The following is a 26,201-nucleotide window of genomic DNA, read 5'->3' on the forward strand; positions in this document are numbered from 1 at the left end:
AAACAGTTAACGCAACAGAAGAAGAAACACCTATACTTCCGGTTATTGGAGATTTCACAATAAAGCGAGGAAAGTAAATGCTGTGGATAGTATAAGAACTATTTAAATCTTGGAGCTTTACATAGACATATTTAGAAACTCACATTTGAAACGTAATATAGATTAAAAATTTAATTTAAAAACCGAAACGGAATAGCCATTAAATGACATAACATAAAATACAACACATAGAAATAATGCCACAGTAAAACACGCTGAATAGCTGCAATCCATACTAAATATATAATACATTTCTCAGAAAAAAATCAAAATGTGTCCCTTTCCCTTTCATTCTTCAATTTAACTGTTGGCCATTTATTCACCACTGGTGTATTTTTGTAAAATGTTAATGTTTTAAGTTCAGCAGTTGGTAATTTGAACTAAATATGATTGTGACAATTATTTGACAGGTTAATGGAAAATATGCATAAATACAGTAACTGCAACTACAGTATTTATTTTAAAGAAGCAAAAAAAGGAGCAAGAAACAAAATGGTGACGGTGTTGCGTCTCATCTGACAAGATAAAAAATGTAATTTTAAAATAAGCATGATCTCCCATGGATTTCTACTTTATACAACAAAACAATCAGTCTTGAGATATTTGCTTTTATTTACTTATTCAAAACAGTTTAATGAAATCCATAGAAAAGTTGCATCGCTGATATACACTGCTTGGAATTATCTACAAAACCCTTGAACCATTGATGACAAATAAACAGATGGTCCTATACATCTTGTCATGCACAATAACCACTCTTTTAAACTGGGACCTCTCTATTGACAAAAATGGCTTCTCCATCAGTCCCACAGACAAGACATTGTCCGAGTACATCCAAACTGTTGACGGACAGTGTCTGGCTGGGCAGCATGTGAGTCGTCTCCAGACGGCCTTTGCTGGAGTCTCCACTGAGCCAGGCGCTGATGAGAGACTGGTTCCCTCCAGCCGGGGCCATCGCACTGCGAGACACCATGCTGTTGTTCCTGCCACCTGGAAAACAATGATCAAACCATCTCTATTAAAAAAACCAGAAGAGAAAGGTTATTCTGATTATTATGAGTATTATTTTGTTGGTGCGTAGCTTCCTAAGCATGCAACTCAATGCGCTTGCAATTGCTTCGACAACCAAAATGATGTGATTAAGATTTTATAGATTCTATAGGATTGTGCCGCAATTGTTTCTTGGTGAAGCCATTTGCAGAAAAACATCTGTTGAGCGCTTTAGGAGGCCAGAAGTTACTGTTGAAGGAAATGCAAATGGGAATACTCAATTGAAATGTACAGTACTTTATTAAATGTTCATATTACATTCTTTCATTTCGTTTCCCTGCTTGCAATTTGTTTTTGCACATTTTTCCCCAACAGCCTCCACTGTGAGCGGACAAGCCCACACCTCTTTCACTCAACTTATCATATTTATATCACATATCAGGTGAACATTGTTGGCAAATTATGGTCAAATTTGTCTTTTATGTTGCATTTCAAAATGCTGTTTCTTGGCAGCACCTTAGTTTCTACTTTGGAAAATAGTGATAGATCGAGTAGCAGATAGAATAGTTTGATTTACCTTGTAAGAAGGAGGGCATGTCTGTATGTGTGGAAGTCTCCCAGTGCAGCAGTGAACCATCCTCGGAGCACGTGAACAGATGATCTGGGTTGGTTGGGTGGAAGTGGACTTCCCACACTGTACCGAAAAAAACAAAGAAAATCGTTCAGCAAACAAAGCCGAAGACATTGCAAAAGTCAAATATGAATAATAACATCGTCAGAATTCATTTGTGCTTTTCAAAATGTTAATTTGTTTTATCTGCCCACAACAGAATCGTACTTTCAGCAGAGTGTGCCTCCATGAGTGAGAAGGGTGTGCTGCCTTGTCGCACATCCCAGACACACAGCATGCCGTCCTGCCCTCCTGTGGCAACAATGTGCTGTTGGTTCGGATGTCTGTCAACACAGTGCATAGGGACTCTATCCCCTGACCTGAAAGTAAAACAACAAATCACAACTGTTTATAAAAATACAAATCTAGAGATCTATTTTTTGTTTTTGGTAACAACGGATGGGACATTACAAGGAGAGAATCTGGGATGGTGCGTCGCTTTGTTGTCTGAAGTCCCACAGCTTGAGCTGGCCAATGGAGTTCACTGTCAAAATTTCTGTTGTCCTCAGGTACGTCACAGCATGAATGGTGCAGCTGTCTGCATTCTCTGTCCACGGTTAAACAGTCAAGTCAAACATAAAACAACAACAAAGCACAAGTCACATTATTCTCTGTACCTCACATGGCCTGAAGACACTTTCATATGTTCACTGTGTTGCATTTTAATTGTGACACGATAGTCTGGCTACAGCAGCTTAATCTCGAGCTCACCTATGACTCTAATCACTCCTTCCTGGTCGGCTCTAAAGACGATGATCTTGCCATCTTCGCCAACTGTAACAATCTCAGGACTGCTGCACACAACACCAGTACAGGGAGCGTTGTCACAAGGGTAACGATGCGCTCTTGGCCAGCAATGAGAAACTGATATTGTCTGCAGTCAAGAGAGAGAGGATATCGTAAGTCCAGATTTTTTTATCAAATCACAATTATGATTTACATCCAGTTAAGCACTTTCAGCATTCAGTTCCTTGAACTGCACCACATTGTGTCTTTTGATGTGAATTCATGTTAAATAAGGCTTTATAAAGTAATAAATAACATACCTTTAAGACATATTAATCTATAATGCTTACATAGACATAACTGTGCCAGTGTGTACCTGACTGTTTTGGTGGTGGCGAAAGATGGTGACTGCTCCAGTTGACGATGTTGTGACAATTCTCTCTTGGTCCAAAAACTGAGGGAAAAATAAATAACATGTTCAAGTTAGTTATATTTAGGAAGTTGTCCCTCCCATGGATAAACATTTGGTAAATCCTGTTTTGAACCAATACAAATGTTACATTAATGAGTGTAATCCTGTTTTCTTGGGGAAACAATAGTGACAAATCCCTTTTATCATTTAAGAACTCTGTTTACCGTCTGAACAACTCAATATAATAGAATTCGGGATCAGGAGGGAAAGAGTTGCATGTCTGCATTTCTAAAATGGAAAGTGCTCATTTCAGGTTAACTTTAACTATTTCCTTTACTTTAGTACCAGTCACAGGATGCTACATTAGCTTGGATTCCCACGAGTGTCTTACTTGAAGGTCCAGAACATCTCCATCATGCTTATATTCACACAGCAACTGTGGGTCTCCTTCAAATCCATCGTCCATGTCAGAACCTCCATGATTCCCAATGGACCAAAAGGAAATCTTGTTAACCTAAAAAAGACACACATAGATAACTGATAAGTCAAATTTGAAGACAAGAATGCGATCCAAATTAAAGTTGTCATAATATCCAAATATCTTAAGTCACTAATCCGACATTTGTCTCTTAAGTGTCAGGTGTTAGCAGACAGCCAGCCGTTATAACGTGACTAATTAACACGCCTTCTACAAAAGCTAACATAAAATGTCTTCATAAACCTTTTTTCCCACGCCGAATAACATAATAACATGTCTTAGGTCATGCTTTGACAGTTACAATATGTGTAAGCACGACAATGAGTAAAATCACGTAAGATATACAGCAGATTCAAGGAAGTTATTGTCAATCTCCTTAAAGTGAACATAAATGACAACTTGCCAACCTCGTTATCCCACGAGCCAGTCGCAAATATATCTGGTTGCTGCAAAGACGAATGCGACACTAGTCTCCATCTCGTTTTACTGATTTTCTGGGAAACGTACTTCGCATTGATACCCTCCATAAGAAACTATTTAAAATACTGTGTATTAAACGTTAGCTTAGCATTCATGAGACAATCCGGAATGTGCCCGCCTGCGACTTTGTACGTAGCTACGGTGGCTCAGCGAGGACAAACTGTCAAATCATGCGATTTTCTTTTCGGACGTTATTAACAAGTTTAATATGGGATCATGCTGGGGTTTCTTTGAGGAGATATTCCTTCTCTAGTTAATATTATAACATAGTATCAGTAATTCACACTTTTAGTGATATTCGACACAAAATATTGCCTTGCCTTTTTGTCAGAAGCTGAAAAACTGACCAATTTTTTTTAAAAATGTTCATACGCTAATTTGGTTAGTCTGATATTCATAGTTTCATAATTTACTTACATTGATAATTATGTTATGCACAACTTGGCTGTAAAATCAATTTTGTGATTATTTTGGGTAAATATCACCTCGAAGTGTAAAGGCTGGTTTCATGGTGTTCATTTATACGTTTGCCAACTATTCTAAAACGCTTGCTTGTTGTGCTGTCTGTTTTTCCCTTTTGTTACTTAATTATAATATGTTTCTCTTGAGTTTAAATGGTACACATCTATACATCTCTTTTTCTCTCTCTCCATTTCATTTTCTATTTGATCATCAACAACAAAATACTACTTGTTTCGTACATATTTCATGTGCTCAAAAATAAGTAAATAACATACTTTAACAAGTGTTGCCCACCACCTATGGGCCAAAATGTGGTACTGCGGTAAATCTGATTATACACACTGAGTGAGCGATGTGGCCTTTTTCCTGTGCTCCTAGCTGGGTCTAGTATTAAAATTAAAAAGATTAATTATTTTATTTAACAAAAATGTCCCAGTTCTGCCTCAGGTGTGTGTTCTCGGATGTCTCGTGACGTCTCCGCCGCTAAGCCGTCTGCTCTGGAGGTTGCCAGCTTCCTCGGACGAACAGTTGGCGCAGGCGCGGCACTGACAGCTGCTGTCTACTTACTACGCAAAGTGTGCTTAATAATGGCCTGGAAATCTGGAGGAACCAGCCACGCAGAGCTTGTTAACAACCTCCGCAGTAAGTCCTAATGTGTGTGTTTTTACGGCGGTAGCAGCGACGCCTCCGCAGACACGTCGCCCGAAACCGTGTTTTAGCTTTGAGGCTTGAGCTTTACCTCGCAGGAGGAGCGGCGCGTCGGCTAGCTGGCTGCTAAGCTATGCTGTTGCTGACCTCGTGTTCTCTCTCTCTCTCGCTCTCTCCACCCCTTTCCCAAATCACGTTCGCGCCATGCATGTCTCCCGTCGCTGCAGACACATTATAATGAATGAACAATAAAAGAAACACCGTTTCAGTTGTTGTGTTCCGGGGCTAGTTTAGCACACTAGCGCTATGTGCGTCATTTGGGACGCTGTAGCTAGCCATAGCAGCGCTGCAAAGTGCCTTGTGTTACGGTTTAACAGGCGACCCTGTTAGCTGGCGACTTGTCGTCGTTACAACGGCCGTTCGAAAAAAAGGGTCGAGAACACGTATAGCTGTCCTCGTGAATGCCTGCATGGTTTATTTTTTAATAGTGTCAAATCCTCTCATATGCATAATAATATATACTATACAAATGAATCAATGCGGCATTCACGATGGCAGCTACGGGTTCTCTTCCTATTTTCAACAGCAGTATGTGACTACGACAACAACGGACGCGTTCGGTTCAAAGTCGCCAATTAACACGGTCACTTCTTAAACCGTAACACCTGCCTATCGCCTTATCATTCCCCTCGACGTGAGCGACGCGGACAACTGTGAGCCCCGAACAGTAACCCCCTGTGCCGAGTCCACCACGAGCGATGCCTTCAGTGACACATGTTTAATTCTGCAGTCAGATGGCAGTGCATTGGGTGGTCCAGTCGTTGTTGGCCAACACACGCAAGCTCTTCGCACATGATCAATTGTATGTGTTGAAATGATATTCAACATGATGGTGCTGCAGACCCAAGTGTGCGATTCCAGTTTAAAAATGAAGTGTCTACCTTTTTATATTCTGTGTACTTCGCAGATCATTGCAACAGTTTGTGTAGTCAGCCCTGCGCCATTTGTTTAACGAAAATCAGCAACCCTGATTGTTTACAAATCAGTGTGATATCACACACTCCAAAGGTAACACTTAGTAGTTGTAATTAGTGCTTAATTCCTAAAATCCCAGAATTTTCTTTTTCCTTGCCGGCGTGTTCATTAAAATCTATGAATTTACATTTGCATCTGCTGCAAGATGATGTAATATTCCTACCTGGTAGGAATTTCCCCCACCATAATACACAGTGACACAAACTCTTTTGCATCCCCAGAAAATGGAATCATTAAGTCCGACAAGGTCTATGAAGTCATGCTGGCCACGGACCGAGGCCATTTCTCCAGGTGTAATCCGTACATGGACTCGCCACAGTCGATAGGTACGTCTGCTCGTCATTCGTGCATCGCCGGGACTCTCAATGCAGCCTGACATCAAAGGGAGGAACTAACCAAATCTCTCTTTCACCAAAAGGCTATCAAGCGACCATCAGCGCCCCACACATGGTACATCTTCCAAACACTCTCAGTCTTTTCTGCGTCTCATGAATCACAAGCGTAAATGGCTTTGTTTGTAAAGCTTGTTTCCCTTCCGCCCAGCACGCCTACGCCCTGGAGCTCCTCCACGACCAGCTGTACGAGGGAGCCAAGGCTTTGGACGTCGGCTCCGGCAGCGGCATCCTGTCTGCTTGCTTTGCACGAATGGTGAGCCGCGCATGGCGGTCAACACGTTTATCTTTGGTGGCATTCCGAAAGATTTAGAGCAGATGAATTAGCTTGTCAGTCAACATACAATGAGGTGGAACCTGGTTTAATGTTGTGATGCTGTTGTATGCACTGAGCACCATTGCTCCCTCTGTGCTTTACAGGTTGGAGCTAAAGGGAAAGTTATAGGTATCGATCATATGAAAGAGCTGGTGGATGAATCGGTCACCAACGTAAATAAAGATGACCCCAGTTTGATAACATCGGGCAGAGTCACGCTATTAGGTAAGACGACTTTTGATGAAGAGCTACAGTCTTTGAGTTGTTTTTGTCTTTTTCTGGAACTTATCCGAGTAGAACCACTTTTAACTTTAAGCACAGTGTGATGCGGTCATGCAGCTCTAAATAATTGAGCATCGAGTACCTCCTTTCAGGAGGATGTCCGTGCTGATGCAACCAGGCAATTAATAAAAGTAGGCAGTCAACGACACTCGTCTTCGTTTTGTTATACAGTATATAAATACAAACGTAACTACGATGTGCTGGTAGATTGTTAGTGTGGCTCGGCGAACGTGGGTTTACTTTAGGTCCAGTCATAAAGGTATTTTTATTTTACCCGTGTGATTGAATTTAGTCATTTTACAAAATAAATACAATATTTGTTTTCACTGTCTGTCATTACTTGTGTGAAACTACCAAATATCTCCTGCATGCTGCCAAACAAACTGTATTTACCTTGATTTTTAAATTTTAATCTGTAAGTAATGGCACAAAGTTTCAATAAACTAATGATACAAAAGCCAATAACTCGAATCAAAATAAAAAGTAAAACATAACAAATGAAACTGTGTTTCAGTGGGAGACGGGCGGATGGGCTTCACTGAGGAAGCGCCTTATGATGCCATTCACGTGGGCGCAGCAGCACCCAGTGTCCCCCAAGCTGTGAGTCTCTGAATACTTACAATTCAAAACAATAAATCAATAGCAATGCTAAAACGATGTGTGTTTAAAAAATGGTTTGAATTAGCGTGTGCCTCGTCTCTCTCCCTCTCTCTCTCCCTCTCTCTCTCGCCTAGCTCCTGGACCAGTTGAAGCCCGGCGGCCGGCTGATTCTGCCCGTCGGCCCGGCGGGAGGAAACCAGATGCTGGAGCAGTACGACAAGCTGGAGGACGGCAGCACCAAGATGAAGCCCCTGATGGGAGTGATTTATGTGCCTTTAACAGACCGAGACAAGCAGTGGTCCAGGTGGAAGTGACTTCTTTCTCCCCCTCCTCACTCTCTCCTTCTCACGGTGGCAAAGGTGAAATGGTGTGGCTTGGAGCAGGCAACGGGAAGAGGCTGCGTTTTGCTGCTTGTTGACATGTTTGGCTTCTTCCATACCATCACCACGAGCTGCACATCTCCTCCCAACGTTGTTTTTTTAACGCCACAGTTCCAAGCCTGACTAATGGATTTAAAGTGGTTTTTAGGTAACCAAGCACGAGAGAAACTGAAACGAGAGCATGACTGCTTCGTCAATTTGGCTGCTCATTACACACTAAGACCAAACTCTGTGATTATTTTGTTTGGATCTTCTGCTCTTTGAGATGTAGACACAAAAACAAACTGACTGTTTTGCATTTTACCGTGACCGTAACATTTTGCATGTGATTTGAACTCTTGACCTCGTGTCTGCACGCTTCTTTCTTGCTCTTCTGGTTCTGGCCCTTCCTAACGTTTGACTTCTGTTTGTCACAGGGATGAACTCTGAAGAGGAAGACGGTCCACAGCCCACCTTTTTGAAGTTTGAAGCGGGAGAGGACTTGGACGGGGTTGAACAGCCCATGACATTTTGTTCACAGCGTAACAAAACATGCTCTTTTTGTTTCAGTCTAGCGATGGACTCGAGTAGCACATTGATGACGGCCTGGAAGGGCCGGGAGAGACACTGTTGAAGCTCCGCACAGAAATATATATATATATCGGAGAGGACATTTAGTTTATATTTTCAGGCCTGCATCTTTTTTTTTGGCTGTGTGTTCTTTTTAGATGCAGGATTTTTAGGGTTTGATTTATTTTATTTTTCTGGTTGGTTGGTTTCACCATTTTGAAATGCAATCAGCAATTTCGACAGTACTACATTTCAGCAGCATCAAAGCTTAATGTCAAAGGAACGCTGGACAACAACGAGGAAAGCCTCAATCATTCAGATAATAATAATTACGTCTGTGTGTGTGTGTGTGGATCATCAAACTGTAGACTTCTCTGCTAACATATGAGCTTTCCCCTTGTCAGCAGTATTAGGAACACGCCCAACACACTGGCTGACCCACACAACCTGTTTGCTGTGTTAAGTCATTCTACACATGGAACAAGCAGGCGTTGCATCATCGTGCACACACTGCGCCGAGAGCTGAGCATGAACTCCACCGATGCACGCGCACATACAAGGCTGTGCTTTTTGTCATCCACGATTAGCGCAGGCTCCTCCAGCGACTGATACAAAATGAGATGGTCACTGCTTCGCCAAAATAAACTTCAACACTATAAAGCAAATGAATGTCTGTTTCCTTGAAATCAAAAAGCACATTTTTGTTTTGGATAATATTCGGCTGTCACAGATTCTGGAATGGCACATGAAAATAAAGAGATGCTTCTGGTTTTCTCTGCCTTCCTGTGGTCAAATCCTTTGCATGTGCAGGCCTCGTGTTTGATATATATTTTATGATGAAGTCGTGCAGCGAGGGCTGGAACAAGAAATAGAAATACTGAGGTTAGGGGGTCCACTACCCCACCCCCTAATGCATTTATGACTATAAACCAGAAACTTTATTTACTACTAATAATAGATACTCTGTTGATCTTACATTTTTTCATTAAACTTTTGTAAAATTGTTCCCGTATATGACGGCCTAGGTACACCATTACAGAAATATAAAATCTAGTCTTTAAATCAAAACTAGATATAGTTTGTGTGTAATTGTGGAATATAAACTACTAAAGAAACAATTAAAGACCTCAACGGTAATTTAATTATGTGCTAAAAATGTTTAAAATTTAAAATGAGTTGTATTTTTGTAAATTATTTAGTCAACAGATTAAACCAGTGTTTATTTTAAATATTTAACACACTTTAATATCTCACATGTAAGACAGCACTTTGAGGGAATACATGTGCACAAATATAGTCGATACGCCACATGGTTACTAATTTTCTATGGCTTTATATGATTCTGAAAAATGTAATAAAATAATTTGTTACTGATTCCTAATCAGTCAAAAAGTGCACTTTAACAGGCACTGCGTTGTGTTATATTTAAGTTAACTCAAGTAAAGTGCAGCACAGCATGCCCCATTAGTGCCACCCAATGGCAAAAGAATACAGCATACGTTTCTGCAGCTCTATTTGGGCAAATAATAATGTTTGATATCACGTTAACCTGCATTTATGAAATTTAAATAAAGGGGACAAAATAGTGTCTTTTACTGCACGTATCCCAGAAGTCATTGGGGTAAGGTAGACAGCAGTATTTCAGTATCAAATGTCGATTCATCCATCATGGATTCAAAATCATACAACATACATTCTGAACTAACAAGCATCTAAATGTGTGTCGATGGCTTTAAAGGCAGCGGATGTACCAGTCGGGGTTCAGGGTGATGACTTTCAGACAGCGAAGACTCGGGGTGTTTCCAACCGGACATGAGGACAAATGACAGACAGTGGGCTGCAAGAAACACAGCGTGCAAATTCCAAAAGTTCCGTCTCAGGCTCTGGCGACGACACCCATGTTCCTCTTTCTCAAATCTCCTGGCTGATTGGCTACAGGTACATGCCGTTGATGAGGTAATCTGACTCCTCTGTGGTGAGCGGTCGGGCTTTCTTCAGCTTGTGTCCAACCATTCTGAGACGACAGCCAATCATGAGCAGCAGCAGAGCAGTGATGATCAGGCCGAGAGCCAGAGGAAGGATGGCACCTTCGGGAGGTAACGGAGGCCATATAGACAATTAGGAAGAACATGACACATAAACAAAAGAACAGGAGGTACAAACAAACCAAAATTATACCTGACTCTGGTACCGGGTGCCCTCCTATCCCTGGAAATGGTTTGGAGACAGGAGCATTGCTTTCTGCCTGGCTCTGGGATTCTTTTGGGACAGCTTCCAAGAAAGGTACATACACAATTTAGATTTAGAAACACTTACTGGTCCATGACGTTTTATTGAACTACACTCTGTCTTTACCTATCTCAGTCTTTTCGGTGATTGGAGGAGTCACAGTCGCTGGTCTGAAAGCTGGACCTAAACGATGTTTCCATGAATACAAATAGAAGATTGTTTTATATTGTTGCAATTAGAAATTATTATTTTTTTCTTTCATATGGACAGGGCGCAGATTCTCACTTTTTTGTATACATTCACTGACACAGTCAGTTTCCTGGAGGAAGTTGTTATGGTTGCCCTGGCAACCACCATATAGAAATTGTTTGCATGCCCCTGCATTTTGGTCATAGTACCAGCGTGGGAAAGTGCCTTTACACGGTCCGACAACTGGAGCCGCAGCACATGGATCTACAGCAACACAGAGAGAGAGAGAGAGAGAGAGAGAGAGAAAGAGAGAGAGAGAAAGTCAGACTCAATCAACTTCTTCATACGCAGGGAAAGGGAAGTTGCAGCCTGAGGAGAGAACACTACGCACAACCAACCAGTAGCAACGGTCAAAGTATTTCTGAGGTCATTTCTCTTGACCTGTCCTCTCTTTCTCCAAAAACAACGAGGTGTCATCCTAGCGAGGTGAAGCATTTAGACATGAGACTGAGCATTCGTGAAACGAAGAAAATACTCCTGAGAATGTTATGCCTGCCGTGAAATACCGCCGCAGCCCGATCCAGGGATCAGATGGCGGACGGGGACAGAGGGGCTTTGTTCCATCCCCAGAGAAGACGCAGGCAAAGAGCTGCGTTCCCAGGGAGTGCTGAGTGGCCCTGTGGCTCTGCCAGCATTTTAAAGCCCAGTGCCATGACTCGATGGCTGCCTACAGGGCCTCCATCTGCTGTCCAGACACACACTCAGAACAAAAAGGGCACAGCACCAACAACACAGCGAGTAGAGGATCATATCGTGAAGCAGATATTTTGAAGTCAAAGAAAGCCCTTTGGAACTAACACTCTGTTTTGCATCACACACACTTATTCCGGTGTCTTAATCAACATGAACACAACCGTACCTTGACTGGCCGAAGCCTCCTGTTGCCCGGCGCTTTGTGGAGGGGCGGCCTTGCTCCGGTCCAGAGGCGATACGATGTTCTCAATGGTCTTTCTGGCCTCAGTCTGGAGCATGGAGCTGTCCTCTGCCTCCTCTGGCGGGGCCACGAGCCGATCGACAGGGCGCATCACTGACTTCCTGTTGCTGTCAACTAACAAAATCACAGAAAAAGCTCATGAATGAAGACGGGTTATGGTTATGTTTTTCCTTCATTTTCACCATTCCAAAACGAAAACGAGGGTTTCTTACAGATTGGGCAGAAGATCTCATCGGAGCGGTCTGGGCAGTGCTGCTTCCCGTCGCAGGCGTACGTGATGTCAATACAGCAACCGTCATCACATTTGAACTGGTACTTTGAACAGAGACCTGTACAAACTGGGGGCACAACAAGTTACACTTATACATCTTGTCATAGACTTGCACTGGGAACACGTAAAGACAGTTTTTAAATGATTTCAAGATGGTGAAAGTGCTCCATATATTAATGTTGTAGCATCACTAGTGCTCCCATTGAAACTTATGCACCTCTCGAGAAATAACTACAGCCTGGAGAAACAATAACACAGAGAAATGTTTTGTTGATCACTTCACCTTCCGCCTGGTGTTTTGGTGCCAGCACGGTGACAGAGACGTTGTCAGAGCTTTTCTGGCCCGATGTGTCAGTGACCGTCATCTGGAAGGAGTAGACCCCCCCCTGGAGTCCCCTGATCTTCAGCAGCCCCGGATGAGTCGCCTTCAACACATACACAAATTATCGCATTTGAATTAATCACATGTGCACGGATTGAGATTTTTCCTCAGAGCTTGTAAGACCTTGAAAGTATCTCTTTTTTTAAACATGCAAGCATATATATATTTTTATTTAGATAAGCATAACCGCATAGAAATATATGTTTTCCCTCTTACAAGCCCCTACCAATCTGTAGTCGTGCAGATATTGTTTTTGTGCCACAAGTTATTCTCGGTCCAGAAAATGGACAAATAACAATGGACAATGGATAAATACCTCAAAAATCAAAGTACTTCATTTCATTCATCAACAAATCATATAAAATCCAATACATCCATAAAACATTATTATGTGGTGCTAAAGGGATGGACACAATCTACAGTGGACACATTAATAACATCTGAATGTTTTCCTCTTCCTCACTCCATCTTGAAAACTTCAGGAGCGATATGTGTGACCAAAAAAAACACTGTCTCGATTGTACAGTTTACTGCAGCATAACTCATTTCTTATGAACATTGACCCCAGGTCACCGCAGTGTAAAGTGCAGTGGACACGTTGCACTGCGCATGTTTCCTCCGAGGCCGCGGGCAGCGGGCAGGCCGCTGTCCTTGGAGCCGGTTGGCATGCAATAAGCTCTTATCTCTGTTGGTACAGCCAGGTATTGTGGAGCTCTGGCCTCAAGCCGCCTGTTGACTTAACTCATTCAAACAAGCAACTCGACACCGGTGTCTGCGAGAGCCATTCAGGACTTTTCATACTGCAAATTTAAACGCTAGAATCATCTGATCCGTGAGAGCAGAGAGAACAATAGAGCAGTGTCCGTCTCTTTTCTTCATTTGCTTTTATTCTCAAATCGAACGCGACATTAAACCGCATTAAACTGATTAACGTCGCGATGCCTCGACCGTGTGCACTGACCTTCATGTTGATGGCGCTCTCCCCCTTGACGAGAGCCCAGTCGTAGTGGTCGATCCCATGGTCGTCCACGCTGTCCCGTCCATCCAGGACGGCCCAGTCCGTGGGCAGCTGGATGACCACATCCTGTCCAGCGTCACTGCGAGGAGGCTCGTCCACATCTGCAACATCAACGGAAAAACAACAACAGGATAATATAGAGGATGTGCTACTTTATTTAAATGGTACTCTTCCTTTGTTTGTGCAACATGCACATTCACTCTTATTCACTCTTATTCACTAGCATGTTATCAGAACTGTATTGCATTAAGAAGATTATGGGGGTGCATTTGAATATATCATTGTTTTTATATATGCCAGTGAGTTTGGTCTAAATAATTCAAAACCCAATTGTATTAGGTTAAAAATGATACAACTTAGATACCAAATCCTCATTTTGAAAAAAAGCTAAAATTAAATAATGTGTTATTTTTAACTTTACTTAAACAATATTTTATCAGCTGACGAGTCATTTCAGTGTGGAAGCATACTTATTATTAAAGTAAATGAATAAGATAACTATTATCGTAAACACACCTGTTGCTGTTCTCCGTGTCCTAAACATTAACCCAGCCCGCCTGCTTTATGAAGATTATAGCAGCAGTTGCGAGTGACTGTTCTCTCCAATATGATTATCTTACCTACCAGAGAGAATAAACTGAGTCTGCAGTTTTATTTACCACAATAAAGTGAGATAAACCAAACGTTGCCCAACCCTTAAAGAAAAATAAGCACAAAGTCCTTCGGAGGGCTCATTTCTGTTCTATAGATACAAACGAGTGAATATGTAAAAGCTTTCCAATTACACACATCCTACATTATATCATTCCTAAAAGTACCACATTATAAATCATTAGATAATGCTATGTTTCTTTTTACAACATTATCAGCATATTTCTATGTGAAGGAAAAAAAGAAGGAAAAAAAACTACTTTATAAGATAAGATAAGTGGGGAACTTTCCTGATCACAGCAGCGGGTGCACATTAGAGCATTAGGCCTACAAATAAAAGATTTTAAAAAACCAGAAACACAATAACAATACTAAATAATAATACTAATACTACTTTATACTAATTATATTGTGCTCCTTTCTCAGTTTCATTATAATTTCATCATTAGTGTTTTACGACTAGTATTTAAGCTTTAATGGGTGACATGTTACCTATAATAAGCATATTGACGTGTAGTCCATATAACTACACTATTACCAGCTCGACATGCACTACGGGTCAGTGAACTGTAACAAAGGGCCCTGCAGGATTGTAATATCAACACCATCGATTCTAAATCCTGATCAATCACATGGACCGATACCCCACCTTGTGCAGCCTCCTCATCGGGACGTCCTTCCCCGGGGCCCCCGGGTGAGGCGGGATGTGGCCCCTGCGTGGCGTTGGGCATCCGGCTGTACGTGGCGAAGCCCTGCTGCGGCGCGAAGGAGCACACGCTGCTGCCCCGGTAGGTGCAGTTGAACAGGTAGCAGCTGAGGCTGTCCCCGGGCTGCCGGAGGTCCCGCTGCACCACCGCCACGGTGCAGTGGGGCTGCGAGCAGCACGCGTGCACACAGTCCCTCCAGGTGTACACCCCGTCCGGGGCCAACAGGAACGTGGCCCCTTGCTCGATGGAGGCCTTGGTCCGGATGATGCGCTCCCCGACGGCGTTGAAGTCGCCCACACACGAGTCCATCGCGTCGGCCGCCCGATGCGGCTGGTCCTGCTGCAGCTGCTTGCGAAATTCCTCCAGGAGCTCCTCGACGCCCGATATTTGGGATTTCAGATCCGAGATGGGCAAAGAGCGGGCGTCGCCGCGTCGGACGGCGGCCAGCAGCGCGGCGCAGGCGAGCAGCAGCCGGGGATGCTCGAAGAGAGCCATGTTGTTCACACGCAGAGAGGACGTCTCCCTCCTCCTCGACCTGCGGCGTGACCACACCGGGAAACAACACGGCCTTCCTACATGAACCGTGCCCCCGGTAGTCGTGTGTACAACGCGGTGTGCTGCAGGGCGCGCGTCTCTCTTCCGGGAGCGGAGCGGCGGACCGTTTGATGTCTGACGATGCTAGAAATCCGTCGTTGTCATGGTGAGGAGGGAAAGACGGCCGCGAGACTGAACCCACTGACGTCACAGTGATGGATACATATGGCGAGAGGACACACCTGCGGCTCTGTTTACACCCCCACCTCGCTCTACTTTACAGGTGTTTGCTTTCTGAACAACACAACAAGGAGACATGTTTTATATTATTCTAGCTTTCCAATAGTTTGTGTTCAGTTTATTTAAAATTGTAATATACTGAGGCTTTTGTCTGCCTGCATCTGAATTTAAACTGGATTTAAACAGATGTATCATCCTGTATAGCATCTTGAATTGCCTATGAGATTACTTAAGATAACATGTAAAAGCTACATTGTTTTTTCTGAGATTTTGTGGAGTAAAACAATGTAAAAACTACGACAAATTGTTCATTGTATTTTGAGATTATGCACCTTTTTTAGTCAGTATATTGGGTGTTACTTTTGACATGACACACCCTTTTTTAGGTATAATTAATTTGTGTTGTGCCTCATACTGTATTTGTGCATGTATTTGTGTTTGGCATTTACTAAAGGTGATGCCATTTTTTATTTTATTTTGAAGGAAGAAAAGAAGCTATTTTATAGCAAACTAAAATGGATTTAAATGCCTACGGATAACAGTATAAATACTTTGACAATTGTAAATATGAGGTTTTATAGAATGTATGTATATAAAGCTGTAACTTTTATACATGAGAAAAGAGAAACCATTGCATTTAACAACCTATTCTATTTCTACAAACATAATATTACAACACATTTCTTTCACAGTTTCAATATTTTGTTTTTAATATGACACAAATATCGAGAATCATTTCAAATATGCAACAAAACAGACACACTGCTCATGATTATGTTCCCCATTTCTGACATCATATTTTTAAAATAAAAAAGGTCAAGGCTTTTTCACACGACATATCGAATACAACAAACATCTGATTGCTGATTATATCTACACAAGCAAGATAAGCACAATTGTGTCAGTGTACAAAAAGAAAGAAAACAGAGCAAATTATTGTATGTAATATAAATTACTTTACTGAATATTATATATCCTATGATTTTTGACACTAGAAAATACAATACTATACAATTCATTTTTCACGTGTTCATTAGACGCGGTCGAATCCTCATGGAGATCTAACTATGTTTATCAATGCGTTTTTAAAGTACATAAAGGTTGTTCACATATAATTCTATAACGCAATATTTATACATTTATGAAAAATAAAAATGTAGATTTGTATTATAAAAAGAAATGTGATAAAAACTATTTAAATAAGGGTACAGATACAATACTAAAAGAAAATAAAGAAAAATGGGGCATGCATGGACGTCCTTCAGATTACCAAAACAATTAAATAAAAACACACTTAAATAAAAGTAGTGATAAGATGCCTATGATAAAAAAACATTAGCTCAGATGGTTTTGAATGTAGTATTTTGTATCTCAGGCTTGTATTAGAAAACGATCAGTCTCTAGTTTTGTAAACATTACATATTGTAAAGACAGGAGAACAATGTTTTGACAGTTTTCAATATTTTAACAATAGATTTTCATACCAATTGTCATTTTTTACGCACCAGTAAAAAAAAAAACGGTGTAATGTCAGGGATAGCAAAACTAGTGGCACTTCTTAGTAATTGTTGCTTTCAAAGGGACATTTTTTAACCCCAAAACTATTAAAATATTCTGAGTGTGAGTGGAAAGCTGCTCTGTGCACACAGCAAACACAGGTTCTTCTCCTAAAATTCTTGATCTTATAAATACTGAGGTAAAGAGGAGAATACTGAGTTGTTGGGGCAGAGGTCCGGGCTTTTCTGAGTGGTTGTTGCCACTTAAGGCCTCAGGTCGGCTTCTGCCTGTAGTCTGTGATGGCCTTCCATAGTTTGCACAGGATCCCGCCTCTGACAGGACACGGAGAGAAGAGAAACAACATAAATGTGCTTAAATGTAACCAACAGAATTTACACTGCATGCCTATAACTCAGCTTTTCAATAATCAATCTTTGGCGGTCTATAGTTTCCCATTACATATATTTATAATGCATTTGACAAGTTTTTCTTGTCCTGAGAGTCAGAACGCACTTCCCTGACCGTACATGTACGTGCACATACTTATCTGTCCATTAAAGAAGCACGGTTTTTACAAAATACAGAGAACAGGGGTTACATTAAAGACTTGAGACCTTTTTAATATCACAGAGAATGTAATTTAACCCTGTTTCACACACAAATTGGCCAAAGTATGAAAGCAGTAGTTGATACAATAATAATTACTTAAATCACATTTTTTCAGTACTTCCCCACAGTATAAAACAATAATTCCCATATAATTATTATGATGAAATTAATGCAAACTGGCCCAGATTAGCAGCAGATAATGTATCGATCAATTTAATTAATTCAAGTTAATTTACGTTTTAGTAGCGATGTATTAGGTCACAACAATAAAAGGATTTAACAGCCTCTGTTCACATAATCCACTGGCCTCACTTGTAACTTTTAAGTGCCAGATTTCTCCCGGCAGATCATAACCAGATACAAAAACATTATTGCCTACAGCAGACAAGATCATAATTTTGAATACTTTCTAAAAACTTGTTTTTAAGGAAACTGAATCCATTCCTTTTTAAGAGTTTTCAAAATCTGGAGATACAACATTTTGTCTTTTTTCATACATACAACCACATGCACAAATGTACAAATCCTAAACATGCATTGATGCTTTCATAAATTATTGTTTTTTAAATGTTTCACTCTTACGTGAACATGAAAAAATTCGAGCCGGTGTACAGCTACAAATGAAAGAAGTATAAAAAGGAGATGGAGACTGGAGTAGTAGTAGCTCGCTAATAAACATGTTTAAAATATGGACACCGTAGAGTACTGCGCCGAGTTGCCCGAATGCAAACCTTACAGTAAGGACCGGGAACATTACATCAACACAAACTCCATTATGCAACAAACACGACTGTTTCTGCCGTTTGGAAAGCTGCGGTGTGTTTCAGATGCGAGTGTCAGCATGTTTCTTTAGTGAATACAGAAGTGAAACTGTGAACAGACATAACAAAACAAAAAAAACTACCTCAGTCTTAAACTCTTCAGATCGTCTCGTGTTACATCGTGGAGGATGTTGTTCAACGTGTACTCCTCGTTCAGTATCTGGAGAAACAAGGTGCATGAAATGAGAGCGCAGGGTACAAACAGTGACAAGAAGATGTAACCCTGAGCTCACCTTCTGTTCTTTGTAACTGTACGATGCTTTATACCATTTTGTATGTCATCGCTTAATCTAGTTGCAAACCACTCGGCAACATAGTTGTAAAAACATCACAGAACGACAAACAGCATCTGTAGTTTCTAGAGGATTGCTCCGTATAATTTGCCGCTGTAACCAACGTCCGTCTCCAGAGTACAAGCGGGGACTCACTCGCTCTACGCAGTCCTGGTCAGCGCCGTAGAGTCGTAGCCAGCTGGTCATATCGGAGTCTTCACGCCTCTCCGCCGGTGGACTCCTCGTTCCCTCGGGGACGCCGGATGCTGAGGGGACGTCTGCCGGAAGAATATAGGGAACAGACTCCTTCAGACACACTGGACCCGTTCATGCAACATGTGCAGAGGAAAACAACGGTGTTCTGCAGCATCAAAATAACCAAATTATGAGGATAGTTCACTTATTCTAAGCTTCAACTTTAAAGCTGTCTTTTATAGCAACACTTGTCGGTCAACATGCCAGGAGCAGGTATGTTATTGTAGTTCATTTAGACTGTAACTAACCTGAGTCTCGTTCTTTTCCCAATGCAATTTAAGGTAGACTAACACTTTGCAGGTGAGTAATACAAATATTTCCCAACTATATTTCTACAGTTTGCTGGCAGATGTGCAGAAATATATTGCAGTAAACTGCAGCAATACATGTCAAAATGCCCTTGACCTTCATTGTTAGCCATCAACTGTCGCTATTACTACTTTCCAGTGTAATTTACTTTTCATAATGCAGTAGTAGCAACAACACAGGTAGTGCAAGTAAATTGTTTATTGGCTGATATATCGCTATCAAATTTGTAGTATTCTCAAATTGGGATTTTCCAGCTTGACTTCACTTTGCAAAAAACGGTGCCTCTCAAAAGAACGACACAATGTTTGCAGAAGGAGTTTTTCCATCTACAAAGGATCGAGATAATCACCTCCAGATGAAGCAGTAACAACACATTGGTAATGCAGGCTGTGTAATACATGTTTTCATTCTGGAAGTCAAATAGTTTGCACCTCCAGGAGTTGATGGGAACGCTCCGGTCATGGGCATTGTTCATGTCACGACTTGTATGAACGACTCAGTGAGCTGGAACCAAGCCTCAGACCATTGGATGTTTCTCTTCACTGTTCAGTGACGGTGTTTTGACGACAGAGGAGTCGCCTCCATGAGCCACAGTTGCTTGAGAAAGGTTACGGCGGACTGGCAGTAGTCGCACACGGTCAAGTGTGAAAAGGTAAATCGGACTGAAGTCCACACCTGCGGGCTCAGATCGCAGCCTCAGTAATCGGATCTCCGTCTCTCTCTCTTGCAGCACCTGTTGCAGGATGGCCTGGTACTCTCTCTCCTTCTCCAGCAGCTGCTCCATCAGCCTGGAGTCAAACAAGTCGCAGAGAGGAATCACAACATAAATTAGACAAATGAAATGACTTCATAAAAATACATGAAAGCCGTCAGAAAAGAAAGTCCCTGTGGCCGATAAACACGTCTAATACCTGTTGGTCTCCAGCTTCATCCGCCCCAGCTCCAGGCTCACAGAGCGCTGTGCGTTATGGGACTCGTGTGACACGGTGGAGTTGAGCGTGCTGACCCCCGAGGTGACCACGGTGTCGTCGTTGGCGGCGGCAGGAGGCACCCGGCTCTGGTGGGTGGAGCTTCTCTCGGCGTCGTCCTCCTGCTCGGCCGGGTCGCTCTCTGAGGCCAGGCTGAAGTGAGGCATCAGCTCTGAACACAGACACGGGACCGGACTTTGACGGGTCGGGTTATAGAAATGAAAGCGCCATTGATCCCGACGTTACATTGAGATCCAGAGTCCAGACAGACAGGTATGTATACATATGATTTAATCATAGGGTTAGAAATGAAAATCTTAAAGTTCATTATCTCGTCAATCAACAAAAAGATCAATTTAGATTCACTAATTGTTAGGTTATCTTAAGTTAAAGTTACAATCATCCGCTGGTTTCAGCTTCTCAAATGTGAAGAGTTGCTCAATCAAAACAAGCAATTTGTGGTGAATATTTCATCACATTGCAAAATAATCTTAATGCTGCACTGACACTGCATACTTTTATTCGTTAGCTATGATAATGTTATCATCGAGTACAAACACACAAAACAATTATTCAAATATATTTCAGCTTCCAATCAGAAATAAACTAGTATGGGTGCCTTTAATAAACCCATGATGGTCTTTTGTTTAGTTTGATGACAAACAAGCCACGCACAATGAAATGAACAATCTAACATCAATGTATGGGGCTGAGATGTATTGTTTGGTTTAATTCTTGTGATCACATTTTATTGCGTGAGCTCCTGCACAAACACACAAACTGCCATCGGTCGAGCTCCACAGCTGCTGCTCGTCCTCCTTTTGCTGCTTCTGAGCCACAGTAACAGATGCTACTCCATTGAGCTCATGTGGGTTGTCATCACAGAACATCCCCAGCTTCCAAAATGAGCTGCGATCACATCCAGGAGGATCTCCCTCCACAGTGATCGGGCCGGCGGAGCTTCGCCGACCGACCAGTGATAACTTATTAAGAGGCGCTCTGGTACCTGGAACCAGGATGGTGATGGCGGTCTGCACAGCTTTGCGAATGATGTTGTCCAGAGCGAACATCCAGTGAGGCTTGATGTTGTGGTTTCGTAGCACTTTGTTGACCTGAAGACGTAACGAAAAATACTGCATTGTTCGCGTGAAGACATTTCATTTTGTTATGGTGTATATATTTTCCCAGTTTCAATTGTTCATTTATTTTTTGTTAAAATACGTCAACAACTCAGGATCAAAGTATTTCTATGTTCAAGTCCCCATCAAATCCCTGTTTAAAAGGAATTAGGGGACTCATCCTGCACTCTGGGGCGTTAAAAATAAATTCATCTTTTATTTAAATGGGAAGGAATATATTTAAATCTCTCTTGTAATTTTACACCGCTAACATTGTCTGTTTCACTGTGAAATACATCTCAAGCTAAAGACACTGACTTCTATTTCAAAGGGACCTACATTCTGCATTTTAATTTATATTTACTGCTCTTTCTTTCCCTCAGCGTTTTCTGCCACAATAACCAGAAGGGTCTTTTAAATAATCATATCATTTTTGCTGACATCTTAGGCTAATTCAGTCTCAATTATTATATTTTTGAATTCATGCACTACAAACTCTGAATCTTCCCATGACTGCTCTGCTGTAAATGATTTGCACTGATGACCAACAGGAGGCATCAGAGCTCCATCTTCCTGCAGGATTACGCAACACACTCCTTTCAAATATGAAAACAAATGCTCGCTCTTGTGTTATTTCATCTGCATAACTGCCTTTCTAAAAAGGGGAGAGCAGATCAGACCTTTCCACATACTGTGCAATTACTCCTGACAGATTCCCCTTTTGTCACCCCACTGAAAGGTTACGAGCGTGTCACAGTTATCTGTCCGATCTCTGTGCAGGGCGAGCTGCAACATGGCAGCCTGCTGCTTCCTGCAGCTCATATAAAATGACAACAATTATACTGAAGTGTTCAGAGCATGGGGTTTATAAATAGGCTGGGAGCAGCTCTGCCTACGGACAGGAGGATGGATAATAGACAGGAAATTACATCTTCACAGGTGCTGGAGATAAAGAGCAGCGTGTGACGAGAATAAAGTCTCCAAGAAACCTGTAATTTGAAAATTGATTGTCCGATTATTTTTAGCATATTTAGTCAAAAGCTGAATCATTTTTTTTGTTGGGTATTTTGGGTTCGATTCATTATACGAGATTCAAGATGACATGTAGCTGAGATTTACTAAATAATTTCTCTGGATGATGCTTACAGCGTCCTGGAAGCTGAACAGCACAATCTGCAGCTGACTGATGGCGGTGCTTTCAAAGTCCAGCTCCAGCTTGAGTTGAGACAACGTGTTGGCGATGATCTTCCGGTCGGCCATCCGAACGAAGTCGGCCAGGCTGACCACGAGGGTGGAGATGTGCTGAGGCTTCAGCTTCATTTCCTCAGAGCCCTGCAGGGCAACATGAAAGAAGGGGATCGAAGCCATTATTGGCAAGTGTGCATGACTTAGTATCCATCTCTTGATTTATCTGTCTGCGGACTGATGGTGCCTTCCATAACCGACCTGTTTGAAGGCCTCCATCAGGTTGGCCACCACTTTGTCCCGGTCCTCCGTCAGGATGTGGTGCAGTGTGGCTCGTCTCTCGCTGTCCTTCCGAAGCATGAAGAAGCCCGAGTCCTTCTCATCTGGGGACGGAGGCGCGCTGTGGTCCTCGAAGTTCTCCACTGGAATGCTGAGAAGAAGAGAAAAGATTTTTCTGTGAACTAGACATTCATCAAACATAATCGAGCTCCCACAACAGTTTGTAAACAAATGAGCATGTAAAGCTCATATTAAATGAACAAATTAAGTTAAAATGTATGCCGTAGACTTAATTCGGACGCGGGAAAAAAGACGATCATGGCCCAAATTACTTGGACAGAACACTCCTATCCTACCTGAGGAAGAGGGACCTGGGCCCCTTGACATCCCTCTCGCTGTAGCACTTCACACTGGGCTTGAAGATGAAAGGGTTGGTGTTGAGGTCGTTGTCTGGGGAGACCGAGCCGTACTCACTGCTGCTGCTGGTGTCCTCCACCACCACCGGCACCGGGAGGGAGATACTGCGGAGGTACTCTGAAGAACAGCAGGAACAAAGACAACCTTAAAAGTGCCCGTCGCATTTTTTCTCCACTAATAAATCGGATGTGTTGCTTCGTAAGGCACAGAAGGAGACTGAGGCCTGGACCAGGCAGCTTTCAAGAAGAAGGAATTTGTAAAAGTGCTGATGGAAAATTGGCACAACGAAAAAATCCGATAACACTCGAGCATCACGTTGAAGGAGCAAATTAACGGCCATAGTGTGCACATTTTGAAACAGGGGTTAAAAAGACATTCGAGCATTGGGAAAGCAGCCCTGTTTTGCAAGGTCTATTTTGAGTTCTTGGAAAAGGGCAGAGTCGTGCCAGGCAGGTAGACAATCAGATACTCTTTGGTCAAGCAGGCAGATGAGTCGACATGACTGACGCCCAGATTCATAAACTAGTCCCTCTTGGTAAATATGTGGAGAAAAGTAAAGTGTAGAGAGTAAAGTAACTCACCAGTCCCAGGAGACAGAGCTATGGTGGGGAAATAAAACAACAATTAAATAATCGTCAGCCGTTAAGAGAGAAAAAAACATTTCCATGTAAGTCTGGCAGAGTAACATTTCCAAGTATACAGAGAACTTTTAATCTTTTTTTGTTCCGGTGTCAGGGCACATGATAGCATCACTGATGCAGGGTGGAAACCCAACGATTAAAATTATAAGTGTGTTCAGGCTGCATAATGAGCAGGTGGAGCAGGCGACTCACAGTGATGAGTAGTCCAAAACATATTAAACATTTCTCAATCTTTTGAGGCAATGGGCTTTCCCATAAAAATAGTAGGCTAAATTGACACAGGGAAGCTGCTTCATTCTTTTTTGATTTAAGGATGTTTAGTGTTTACTCTTTAATTAGAAAAATCTGTAAAAAGAAGAGTCCAACATTTTGACAAAAAGAACAATACCAGCCTCATATTTATTTGCTCAATATACATCTGGAGCCAATACATGGATAGTTTAGTTTAGTTTAAAGACTGGAGACAGGACACGGTTTCGTTAAGCATAAAGACTGGAGCCAGTACACCGATAGCTTAGCTTAGCATAAAGACTGGAGCCAGCATAAACATCTTGCTTGACAATATCAAAATGTCCACCACTACTGCTTCTTGGCCTGGAGTCTTGTCATCAGCGTGAAGACGTTTGTCGATGTCACTGCTCCCGACCAAGAAGTAGTCAGATAGTCCCTCGTAAAACCACAAGCTGTTGTTTTTAAAGTTTGGTTATTGTGCGCAATAAGAGATCGTTACCTTTGAACTGAGCAGACCAGCTGTTCCCCCCTTTACCTGTATTCTAACGGTCTCCTCCCAAAAAGAATAAAGACTCAAATAAGCACATTCCCCAAAATGTAAAACTATTCCTTGACCTTCTTTCCTTCTCTCTTGTTTGTATTTGGTTCCTTCAACCTTTAATTCTACCACTGATACTGAGAGACGTTAAACAGCAGTTTATTTCGGTTTTCATCAACTTATGTGGACCCTGATGGAGCTGAGCCCACCTGTGAAGCTGCTCTTGCTGCTCTTCTTCTTGCGGCTGGTGACGGTGAGGAACTCGTCGGTGAGCAGGTCGAGGGCGGTGGCGCGGCAGTCCGGGTCCGGCTCAAAGCAGCGCAGGATGAAGGCTTTGGCCTCAAGCGACATGGAATCTGGGATCTCTGGGTGGATCTTAAACATGCCCACCTGCAGACAAAGGACTCATGTTCAGTTCAGACACACACAAAAGAAAACATACCCTGAAAGCTCTGTGTGGTAAATTATTTGATTTGAGTGGACAATTTAAATGGTCAGTGAGTGTTTACCCAGTGAGCTGGGAGACTTCAGGGCACAAAGTTCAATACTCAGGACAACAAGAACCCTTGAAATTCCTGTTGTTGCTGTTGAGGAATGTTGATTTAAGACCAGCAGGGAGATGCCCCTCCCTTGAGACATTCCACAAGGATGAGTGAAGAGTATATGAGGACTGTTTTACTATTTGGGACAGCTCTACACACCATGCAAAGTCCACACACAACACAAGATCCTCTCATGGATAAAGATGATGTAATTGTACTACAGTTGCATGAATTCTCTGATCCGTGTCCAGAACATGAGGAGATCTCAGCTTCTGCTTTCATGTTGTTGTCATTGTACTGTAAAGGTGTATTCAGCAGAGTAACATGCCCCTCCTTTGTTTGACTTCACAGCCCTTTAATTAAATCACATCTTATGGAAAATACCATGAATCACAGCGTTGACAGGAGTGCTATAATGCTTTCCAGATAAACATCTCTACTGTCTTTAATGGCCTGCACATAGCTGAGAACAATACTTCATTAGTCTGGAGCGCTTTGCATTTCCATCCAGAGCGAATACACATTGTAAATTGAGTAAAAAGGTTTTAAACAAAAGTGTACACACAGAAACTGGAAAAACCAAAAGCTGAGGGAGTCTGCGATTGTTCCTCTCAATGAGCTACACATGTTTGTTTTGTCTTCAAACAAATGTTCCCACATAGATAATATTTGGAGTTTCTACTGAGCTGGATCACGTGACAACACGCAGGTGGCAACACAATGCAGGTGCACAAACGGCCGACTCACTGGTTTTGTTTCCATAAAAAAGAGGAACCGAGAAGCGCGGACCCCGGCCTGGCTGATTATTTCACGAGGTGATGTTTTCATGATGGATTTTGCTGAGA

At 42.1% G+C, this 26,201-nt stretch overlaps 4 protein-coding genes across 6 annotated transcripts in view; 1 reads left to right on the forward strand and 3 right to left on the reverse strand.

The window, feature by feature from the left end:
• Positions 1–631: 631 nt before the first annotated feature.
• nup43 (nucleoporin 43) lies at positions 632–3,918 on the reverse strand. Its single transcript, XM_056428994.1, has 8 exons — positions 3,723–3,918; positions 3,229–3,351; positions 2,802–2,879; positions 2,411–2,573; positions 2,111–2,246; positions 1,868–2,019; positions 1,607–1,723; positions 632–1,029 (listed from the first exon to the last, which is right to left on the reverse strand). Exons 1-8 carry the CDS (start codon positions 3,840–3,842, stop codon positions 800–802), a joined length of 1,119 nt encoding a protein of 372 aa, XP_056284969.1. The 5' UTR covers positions 3,843–3,918; the 3' UTR covers positions 632–799.
• Positions 3,919–4,608: 690 nt separating this feature from the next.
• Positions 4,609–9,231, forward strand: pcmt (protein-L-isoaspartate (D-aspartate) O-methyltransferase). Of its 3 annotated transcripts, none has more exons than XR_008833431.1 (8): positions 4,609–4,899; positions 6,162–6,266; positions 6,359–6,390; positions 6,484–6,588; positions 6,753–6,873; positions 7,445–7,530; positions 7,665–8,058; positions 8,327–9,231. XR_008833431.1 is itself a non-coding variant. In XM_056428997.1 (8 exons), the coding sequence occupies exons 1-7, from the start codon at positions 4,719–4,721 to the stop codon at positions 7,842–7,844; spliced, it is 810 nt and encodes a 269-aa protein (XP_056284972.1). In that variant the 5' UTR covers positions 4,609–4,718; the 3' UTR covers positions 7,845–7,889; positions 8,327–9,231. The 3 variants fall into 3 exon arrangements, 2 of the variants coding, with proteins under 2 accessions (XP_056284972.1, XP_056284970.1); XM_056428997.1 differs by having other exon boundaries at positions 7,665–7,889; XM_056428995.1 differs by having other exon boundaries at positions 7,665–7,834.
• On the reverse strand, positions 8,325–16,273 carry lrp11 (low density lipoprotein receptor-related protein 11). Its single transcript, XM_056428993.1, has 9 exons — positions 14,843–16,273; positions 13,486–13,643; positions 12,426–12,567; positions 12,084–12,209; positions 11,797–11,985; positions 10,974–11,141; positions 10,815–10,871; positions 10,638–10,730; positions 8,325–10,546 (listed from the first exon to the last, which is right to left on the reverse strand). The coding sequence occupies exons 1-9, from the start codon at positions 15,393–15,395 to the stop codon at positions 10,392–10,394; spliced, it is 1,641 nt and encodes a 546-aa protein (XP_056284968.1). The 5' UTR covers positions 15,396–16,273; the 3' UTR covers positions 8,325–10,391.
• Positions 16,274–16,354: 81 nt separating this feature from the next.
• Positions 16,355–26,201, reverse strand: part of map3k5 (mitogen-activated protein kinase kinase kinase 5) — a 67,365-nt gene continuing 57,518 nt past the window's right edge. The window contains exons 20-30 of the mRNA XM_056428992.1: positions 25,024–25,204; positions 23,986–24,003; positions 23,344–23,521; positions 22,970–23,138; positions 22,670–22,855; positions 21,412–21,517; positions 20,349–20,577; positions 20,113–20,225; positions 19,030–19,151; positions 18,685–18,761; positions 16,355–17,503 (exon numbers count right to left, since the gene is read on the reverse strand). Of these exons, the coding sequence (XP_056284967.1) occupies positions 17,443–17,503; positions 18,685–18,761; positions 19,030–19,151; positions 20,113–20,225; positions 20,349–20,577; positions 21,412–21,517; positions 22,670–22,855; positions 22,970–23,138; positions 23,344–23,521; positions 23,986–24,003; positions 25,024–25,204 (1,440 nt within the window). The 3' untranslated portion in view covers positions 16,355–17,442. The remainder of the gene's footprint in view (positions 17,504–18,684; positions 18,762–19,029; positions 19,152–20,112; positions 20,226–20,348; positions 20,578–21,411; positions 21,518–22,669; positions 22,856–22,969; positions 23,139–23,343; positions 23,522–23,985; positions 24,004–25,023; positions 25,205–26,201) is intronic.

The sequence above is a fragment of the Pseudoliparis swirei genome, chromosome 12 (genome assembly GCF_029220125.1).
Source record: "Pseudoliparis swirei isolate HS2019 ecotype Mariana Trench chromosome 12, NWPU_hadal_v1, whole genome shotgun sequence".
Classification (NCBI taxonomy): Eukaryota; Metazoa; Chordata; class Actinopteri; order Perciformes; family Liparidae; genus Pseudoliparis; species Pseudoliparis swirei.

Coding starts and splice junctions, on each gene's coding strand:
- nup43 (XM_056428994.1), bottom strand. CDS start 3,842: ATGGAGGGTATCAATGCGAAGTACGTTTCCCAGAAAATCAGTAAAACG. Junction 2,574..2,801: donor GCCACCACCAAAACAGTCAG/GTACACACTGGC, acceptor TCTTGACTGCAG/ACAATATCAGTTTCTCATTG. Junction 1,724..1,867: donor GGAGGCACACTCTGCTGAAA/GTACGATTCTGT, acceptor TTTTCGGTACAG/TGTGGGAAGTCCACTTCCAC.
- pcmt (XM_056428995.1), top strand. CDS start 4,719: ATGTCTCGTGACGTCTCCGCCGCTAAGCCGTCTGCTCTGGAGGTTGCC. Junction 6,267..6,358: donor GGACTCGCCACAGTCGATAG/GTACGTCTGCTC, acceptor TTTCACCAAAAG/GCTATCAAGCGACCATCAGC. Junction 6,874..7,444: donor GGGCAGAGTCACGCTATTAG/GTAAGACGACTT, acceptor ACTGTGTTTCAG/TGGGAGACGGGCGGATGGGC.
- lrp11 (XM_056428993.1), bottom strand. CDS start 15,395: ATGGCTCTCTTCGAGCATCCCCGGCTGCTGCTCGCCTGCGCCGCGCTG. Junction 13,644..14,842: donor CGATGAGGAGGCTGCACAAG/GTGGGGTATCGG, acceptor TTGATGTTGCAG/ATGTGGACGAGCCTCCTCGC. Junction 10,547..10,637: donor GCACCCGGTACCAGAGTCAG/GTATAATTTTGG, acceptor TACCTCCCGAAG/GTGCCATCCTTCCTCTGGCT.